The following is an 8,666-nucleotide window of genomic DNA, read 5'->3' as shown; positions in this document are numbered from 1 at the left end:
CTGGTCTTGAACTCCTGACCTCAGGTGATCTGCCCACCTCGGCCTCCCAAAGTGCTGGGATTACAGGCGTGAGCTACCGTGCCCAGCGGCATGTAGTACTTTTAAAGTATTCATTAGTAGCCAATATTTAGAAGGAAAGCTATAGTATTAAAACAGATTTCCAGAGTTTCCTGAAAAATAATTTTTTTTAAAGGATTTGCTTTCCTAAAATAGCAACAATCAGTGGAGGTGAGTAATGACTGCCCCCTGGACAGGTGGGCTAGGTGCTGTCCAGTTCACCAGGTTTCCAAGCAAGTCAGCTTTCCTCATTAATGAACAATTGATGTTCCATTTGTTTGTCATTCCTGCTCAGTAGCTCATGTCTCCTAGCCATTGGGGCCAGACAGTGCCAATCCCTTTAGGAGCTTCAGACTAAGCTGTTATGACTATCCTACCAAGGAGTAAAGCCTGGTGAAGAAACAGGCTTTTCTGTTAGGCACAGGACTTTCGGAGCTGAACAATTTCCCAGTCTGATGGAGGAGCCTGACAATTACAGCATGGAGTAGTGGCCATGTACCTACATTAAGAGTTATTTATGATGAGTAAATAAAGGGAGCAACAGGGGACCAGAGGAGGTGAAATTGTAGCAGGACGAGCCGCAGACAAAACTCCTCAGACACCGGATTAAAGAAGGAAGAGGTTTTTTTATTGGGCCGGGAGCGTTGGCAGACTCTCGTCTTAAGAACCAAGCTCCCTGAAGAAGAAATACGTGGCCTTTTTAAAGGCTTACAACTTTAAGAGATCCATGTAAAAGGGTCATGATAAATCAAGCATGCGTGGAAAACGTGACGAGGGGCTACATGCATCAGCTAACAGAACAAAAAGTTTTACAGTGCTTTCTCATACAATGTCTGGAATTTACAGATAACACTAGTAGTTTTGGTCAGGGGTTAATGTTATCATTATTATTTTAACCACCAGGGCCAGGTGGTGGTGCCAAGGTCGTCTAGCTATTTATCTTACTTCTGTTTCTTTCCAACTTTTTGCTTTCTCCCCCTTCTTCTGTCTTATAAACTAGGGAAAAGGGGAGAGGGGGAAAAGCTGGGAAAAACAGCAGGAGAAGTGGTGGTCTCATTCTATAAAATGAGTAATTTTCACCTTGCGGTATTGACCTCAAGGGCCTAGAGATGCGTCTAACTTACACTTCTGGAATAAGCTGAAGCCCAAAGGGTAAAGAGGCATATTAACACAAATGGTTAAGTTTCAGGCAGAGGGAATAACAGGTAAGGTGTGTGGTGGGGAAGAGACAATGAAAGTGGAGATACCTGGAGCAGAGGGTGACAAGAAGCGAAGTGAGAGATGAAGATTAAGATATAAGCGAGGATCAATTTATGTCGTCTGAACTTAGGGACAATGGGAAGCCCCTGTGATACTATAAGTAAGGGTAAGTTTACTGGGACTCTGAAGTGTTTTGTTCAAGTTATACAATTAGGGACGGAACCAAAAAATGAACTGCTAATTTTAAAAATTAATTCCTAATCAATGTACTATTACTTCCCTGCTCTCCCATGTTTATCGCTGACCCACCAATTCAAAGGACACGGCACATGTTTTTTTTTTTTTGAGATGGAGTTTCGCTCTTGTTGCCCGGGCTGGAGTGCAATGGCGCGATCTCGGCTCACTGCAACCTCCGCCTCCAGGGTTCAAGCAATTCTCCTGTCTCAGCCTCCCGAGTAGCTGGGATTACAAGCATGCGCCACCACGCCCGGCTAATTTTGTATTTTTGGCAGAGACAGGGTTTCTCCGTGTTGGTCAGGTTGGTTTCGCACTCCCGACCTAAGATTATCTGAGGCTGATCCGCCCGCCTCGGCCGCCCAAAATGCTGGGATTACAGGCGTAAGCAACCGCGCTCGGCCTGCGGAAATGGCCTCAACGCTTCAACCGGAAGCAGAAACTGACCGCGGCAGGCACCACCTAACGGCCGCTGGGGCAAATCTCCACCCGGAAAGTCGCAACACCGGAAAAGGTCAGACTGTTTCCGGTAAAAACCCAACAGGGCTGACGTTCAGAGGGCGAGTCTCGAATATCCGGCCAATTTGCCCAGCGCGCGTGCTCCGCGACGGCGTATGCCTGCTTTTGCGCAGGCGCTGGGACTACTGCGCAGGCAAGCGCGTACGCAAACGCGTGCGCGTGCCCGTTCAACGTCCGGAGCATCGGTGCAGTTTCGAGGGTAAAGCGTTTGGCGCAGTAATGTGGACTTTTGTTCTCTAACTACAAGTCCCAGCATACGTCACCCCTCACGTGGGCGCTAGGTGTGGTTTCGTGGGATAGGGTAAGGCAAAAATGAAATGACGATGACGTACCAAAGAGGAAAATAATTGAATATGTTGTTTGAGCGCGTCACTCACAGAAGCCCCAGTGGCCTAATGGATAAGGCATTGGCCTCCTAAGCCAGGGATTGTGGGTTCGAGTCCCATCTGGGGTGGCCTGAAATTTTTGGCCTTTCAAGTACATTTTTACCTTTCTAAACAAAGCGAAATATGCCAACTTTACTTTTTTTTTTTAAAATGGGAAGCGCGTGTGTTTGTGTTTTTACTAGCTGCAATTTTCGAGAATCTGCACACTCCCATGTCCTTTCTCTGAGCCGCAGGTGCCCTGGGATTTGGGGAAACGTCAGTACGTTGACTTTTGATATCCCTTCTATAAATCATTTTAAAATGTCTTCTCAGCGTGTTCCGTATCAAATCCACACCCACACCCCGCGCTGGGCCCGCTCCTCCTGAGACTCAGCGGTTGGTCGGCTAACGGGCATCTTAAATGACGTCGTGAAGAAAGGCCCCTATTTACCCAAATCCTTGTTGTGGGTTAGAGGACCTGGTAGCGTCAGTTAACGCTTGGGTTTTGTTTGCTTTTCTTGTTAGGGCGCCCCTCGGCCTTCGATTAATAAGGCTCGGTACAACCGACAAGTGAGCGGTTCCACTGCTAGTCAGTCGATAGGAGGAGCCGGTAGTCGTCCGACCGTACCATTAGGCGCCTGGCCGGGAGGAGGGGTTTTGCAGGGTCGTAGGACGCCGTCGGGCACCAGGCTCGGAGAAGGACAGGAAAATGGCGGCCTTAGGGTCCCCGGCGCGCACTTTGCGAGGACTTCTGCGGGAGTTGCGCTACCTGAACGCGGCCACCGGCCGACCCTATCGCGACACCGCGGCCTATCGGTACCTTGTGAAGGCTTTCCGTGCACATCGGGTACGGGAGCCCTGTCCCAGGTTCTCCGCGTGCTGGGGAGGGAGGAAGAGTCGGGTCTGGGCTGGGATGGGGAGCACGGTGTCTAATTCCGGCATTTCTGAGGCCAACCCTCCCACGGAGCCCTGGTTCTGACCAAACCAACCCAGGCCCTAGGCTCCATGCTCTGGCATAAACTCGCTGACCAAAGGACCGGCGGGGGCGCAGAGTCGCTCTGGGGACGTCAGTCTGTCCTGCAGAGGGGCGGACCCGTCCCGAAGGATTTCATTGGCTGGTCTGTTTCCTTTGTGGAGGGTAAAGTCAGGAAAGTGGAATAGAGGAAATGCTGGGGATTAAAGAATGAAGATGGACTTGAAGGGTGTACTGTCACTAGATTTAAAGCCACAGCATTTGGCCAACAATCTCCTCGTCCGTCCCCTAGAAAAGTTATTCCAAGAAGCATTTCTTTTTGAGACGGAAAAGAAAAACTGGGCTTTAGGGAAGGAAACTTGCTGCCCTTGAGCAATGTTGGGAAAGGGAGAACGATCAACTGTCGAATTTCTGAGCCATGGACGTCAGAATGTAAAATCTTAGAACTCAAATTCACCTAGTTTTTAAAAGGTGATAACTTAGGGGTTGTGCTAGGAACCTGGTCTAAATAGAAAGAATCAGATGCACATGGGTCCTGTCCTTTAACAAGCTTGCTCCCCACCTGAGGGAGCAATACAGTAAAGCACTTAGGATAAATAAGTGCTCAAGGTGTAGACAACAGGGGCTGGGGTATAAAGAAGGGGTAGTTAGGGAAGGTTTTCCGGAGGAAATTAATCAGGGACCTGAGGGCTAATTTGGAGTTAGCAAGTAAATTGGGGTTAGGGTCCAGATTTAAAAGCTAAACAATTGAAAGCCAAAGGGGAGAAAAATTGCCAATTGAGAGTGGTTTAGCCCTAGGGTGTGGTGGATGAAGTGGCGGTAGATGAGGTGGTAAGCGGAACAAGAATTTAAACTTTTTTGTAAGTGTAATGGGAAGCCATTCTAAGATTGCGATCTCGGCTCAGGGCAACCTCCGCTTCCCAGGTTCAAGCGATTCTCCTGCCTCAGCCTCCCAAGTAGTACAGGCATGCGACACCATGCCCAGATAATTTTATTTTTCTTGGAGACGGGTTTCACCATGTTGGTCAGGCTGGTCTTGAACTCCCGACCTCAGGTGATCCGCCTGCCTCAGCCTCCCAAAGTGTTGTGATTACAGGCGAGCTACCGAACCCGGCCCCATTCTAAGATTTTTAAGGAGGTGACATGATTATAGTTGTACCTTATGGGGATACCATTACCCTTGAGAGAGACTTGGTAATGGTTCTGAAATTCACGGTACATTCCGGAAATACCACTCTGGAATGCACTTGAGCATAGGGGAAATGGTTTCTATTTCCTTCAGGCTCAGAGCTAACTCAGCCATCCCATTTTCTCTATCCTTTCCCTCTGGAGAAGGGATTCTATTAGGGAGAAACCTCCCTTCACAGGGAAAATGCAGTGTTCTATAACATTTGATCTCTTTTATGTTCTTGTGATCTATTTACTGTTTCCTGTCTATTGCTGACCCTTCTGTCCTCATGATTCAGGCTCAACCAAATCAAGGGCAGTATTCTATCCTACGTTAACCTAGAATTCCCATGTCAAATTCCACACATTTAGGCTTATATATTAATAGAAATGGATGCTATGATTTGTTAATGCTTGATATTGGTGTTGATTTCTCATAAAGTTTTGATTACTAAAAAGTTAAGTTTGTATTAAAGCAGATTAATAATGTTTTTAAGCAGCTAATGAATGTTGCTTTCAACATGATCTGCAGATCCTGAAACCCACATTCTAACAGCATGGGCAATATAGTGTAGTGAGACCTCCTCTCCAAAAAATTTGAAAATTATCCAGGTGTGGTGTCCCATCCTCTAGTTCCAGTTAATTGGGAAGCTGAGGTGGGAGGATCACTTGAGCCCAGAAAGTCAATCAAGGCTGCAGTGAGCCATGTTCATACCACTGCTCTCCAGCATAGGCCACAGAGCGAGACTCTGTCTCAAAAACCAAGAAGCCACACACATTCTAGTTTTCAGATTCTAACACTAGATATTCAAATAGAGAAAGGGGATTAGACCAGTAGCGGTGGCTCACGCCTGTAATCCCGGCACTCTGGGAAGAGGCGGTGGGTGGATCGCTTGTGCCCAGGAGTTCAAGACCAGCCTGGCAACATGGTGAAACCCTGTTTTCATAAAAAATAGCCGGATATGGTGGCACGCATCTGTAGTCCCAGCTACCTGCGGGGCTGAGGCAGGAGGATCACTTGAGCTAGGGAGATCAACAGCCATGTTCACGCCATTGCACTCTAGCCTGGGTAACAAAGTGAGACCCTGTCTCACGAAAAAAAAAGGTGGGGGTGGGGATTATGTAGGCAGTGGTACCCAGATTAATCCACACTTGGACATGGCTCCTTTAGTCACTCAGAGTTATGTACACATCCCCATCTCACTTTTCCTGCCCCTTTCTCACAGTCTTGAATACAGAACTAGTCAAAGAGGGTGCAGTGAATCTCAAAAGTATGATGAAGAAAAAAGGTTTAGAGTCATTTGGGGACTTTGGAATGGATATGGAATTTCTAGCTTCTTAAAGTCATGAGTCCAGATTTTTCAGATGGATAAGCAAATGGTGAGAGCAAGAACAACTATTTATCAGTAACTCTGGGGATTGGTTCTAGGACACCCCCCAGCCCTGCTCAGGGATACCAAAATCCACGGATGCTCAAGTCCCTGAGATAAAATGCTGTAGTATTTGCAATATAACCTATGCACATCCTCCTGTTTACTTTGTTATCTCTAGATTATAATACCTTGTGCAATGTAAACGCTATGTAAGTAGTTGTTATACTACATTGTTTAGGGAATAATGATAAAACATATGTTTGGTAAGACATGATCATCCTTTTATTTTTTTCTGAGTATTTTTGATCAGAAGTTGATTGAATCTAAAGATGCAGAATCCATGGATATGGAGGGCCAATTGTAATAAGTAATATGAACATAAGCATACTACTTTTATACATAAAACCTTCATTTTTTACTATTTAGCACAAAGCTATCATTTTTCAGACAAAGTAAGTTTTCAATTTTCTTTTTTTTGTTGTTGTTGTTGAGATGGAGTCTCACTTTGTCGCCCAGACTGGAGTGCAGTGGCCTGATCTTGGCTCACTGCAAGCTCTGCCTCCTGGGTTCACATCATTCTCCCACCTCAGCCTCCAAAGTAGTTGGGACTACAGGCACTTGCCACCACGCCCAGCTAATTTTGTTTTGTTTTTTAGAGACGGGGTGTCACCGTATTAGCCAGGATGGTCTCTATCCCCTGACCTTGTGATCTGCCCGCCTCGGCCTCCCAAAGTGCTGGGATTACAGGCGTGAGCCACCACGCCCAGCCAAGTTTTCAATTTTCACTGTAATGAAAGGTGTATGCCACATTAATCAAAGTCACAGAAATATAAATAAAACAGTCCTTTATTTGCTTGAAAGGGAGAAAGTTCTACATTATATTTTTTAGGTGACATTAATGATCAGTGACCTAATTATAATTTCCATATCTACCATTAACCAACCTCTGAGCATCTCTGAGCTTTAGTTTCCTCATCTGTAAAATGAAGGAATTGAAACTAGTGACTTCTTGCAGTACTGACTGAATACAGGAACATTCAATGCAACTCCTTTTAAAAATCCGAAGTAGAGGTCAGCTTTACTAATAATTACAGAGTGCTTTTATAGATGTAGTAGAGGTCAGCTTTACTAATAGAGTGCCTTTACAGATGTATTAAGTATACATGTATATATATACATGTCTGTATTTCCTCTGTGCAATTTACTTTCACTCTAGTGAATGCTTATTTATTAAATCTGTCTCTGTGGACCTGTATCTGTAGCTGGGTTAAGAGTTTCTGACTTGCTGCTTCTCTAGGTCACCAGTGAAAAGTTGTGCAGAGCCCAACATGAGCTTCATTTCCAAGCTGCCACCTATCTCTGCCTCCTGCGTAGCATCCGGGAACATGTGGCCCTACATCAGGAATTTCATGGCAAGGGTGAGCGCTCAGTGGAGGAGTCTGCTGGCTTGGTGGGTCTCACGTTGCCCCATCAGCCTGGAGGGAAGGGCTGGGAGCCGTGAACATGGAGAGTATCCTCGGATGCTACATTCATAGGAGAACTGAATAATTTCTATCAATATGTATTTACCATTAAATTTTTTTTAAGTTTAAGATTTTTCTCTGTAATTTTGTTTACTAGTTCTTAGGGGAATTAAGTGGAGGTTTCATGTTTACTCTCAGTGAATTTACTGAACTTTTTGCACTAGACTGATGTTGTTTTTCTACTTAAAAAAATTTTTTTTCTTTTTTAAATTTAAAAAATAGTACAAGCCTTGGCCAGGCGTGGTGGCTGTAATCCCAGCCTGTAATCCCAGCACTTTGGGAGGCCGAGGCAGGTGGATCACCTGAGGTCGGGAGTTCGAGATCAGCCTGACCAACATGGAAAAACCCCGTCTCTACTAAAAATACAAAATTAGCTGGGCGTGGTGGCACATACCTGTAATCCCAGCTACTCGGGAGGCTGATAGGAGAATCGCTTGAAACCGGGAAGCGGAGGTTGTGGTGAGCCGAGATCACACCATGGCACTCCAGCCTGGGCAACAACAACAACAAAGTAGTACAGGCCTTTTGTTTAAGGAATTCAAATGTTATAAAATAAGAGAAGCCCTCTTTTCCTTTGTTCCTCCTCCCTTGTCCCCATTACCAAGTGGTCACTATTACTAACAGTACAGTTATACATACATACCTCATTTAAAAATACATAAATATGATGTGTTACAGTCCTGGCAGGAAATAGGTGGCACACTCAAATAGGGTCATTGAGGAGAGTTAAAGGGATACATAAAGGTGTGGGTGAATTAAGGTCGAGATGGTGAAGCTCTTAGGGGTTCTCAGTAGTAGAGGTCTTTTTATCTTTTAGTTTTAATTGGGCAGGGCCCGAACCAGAATAGGTTAAGAGAGACTCTAGTGGGGAGTTCTCACCTCCCCAGGCCTGACCAGTGCAGGCCCTTGGGTTGAGGAACATGGCCACAGCTCAGCTATAATCCACAGAGGGGGATGGATGAGTACATTGACATCTCTTTCTGTCTCCTAATCTTGTCAAATTGTTCCTCCTCTTGAACTCCCTATCTGGGCAAATAGCTCCACCATGCACTTGCTAACCAAGACAGAAACTTGGGCTTCATTTGCTATTCCTCTCTCTCCTTATTTTTCACAATTATTCAGCAATTTCGGCTTCTGCAATAGCTCTAATAACCTTCTCCCCCTCTGTCTCCACTGCCTCTGTCCTAATTCAAGCACTGAGAATCTTTTGGCTGAACCAATAAAATAGTCTCTTAAAGGGTCCCTTTGCTTCTTA

General features: G+C 45.6%; 1 protein-coding gene and 1 non-coding gene across 2 annotated transcripts; both read left to right on the top strand.

Annotated features, from left to right (window-relative positions):
- Nucleotides 1-2,391: 2,391 nt before the first annotated feature.
- Nucleotides 2,392-2,464, top strand: TRNAR-CCU (transfer RNA arginine (anticodon CCU)). Its single transcript has one exon. It is a non-coding gene; the product is annotated as a tRNA-Arg (tRNA).
- On the top strand, nt 2,409-7,480 carry FMC1 (formation of mitochondrial complex V assembly factor 1 homolog). The gene is made up of 2 exons (XM_050782293.1): nt 2,409-3,222; nt 7,186-7,480. The coding sequence occupies exons 1-2, from the start codon at nt 3,085-3,087 to the stop codon at nt 7,387-7,389; spliced, it is 342 nt and encodes a 113-aa protein (XP_050638250.1). The 5' UTR covers nt 2,409-3,084; the 3' UTR covers nt 7,390-7,480.
- Nucleotides 7,481-8,666: the final 1,186 nt, after the last annotated feature.

Source organism: Macaca thibetana, chromosome 3 (genome assembly GCF_024542745.1).
Source record: "Macaca thibetana thibetana isolate TM-01 chromosome 3, ASM2454274v1, whole genome shotgun sequence".
Classification (NCBI taxonomy): Eukaryota; Metazoa; Chordata; class Mammalia; order Primates; family Cercopithecidae; genus Macaca; species Macaca thibetana.
The sequence above is the reverse complement of the archived record's forward strand: the minus strand, read 5'-3'. Positions and strand labels throughout refer to the sequence as shown.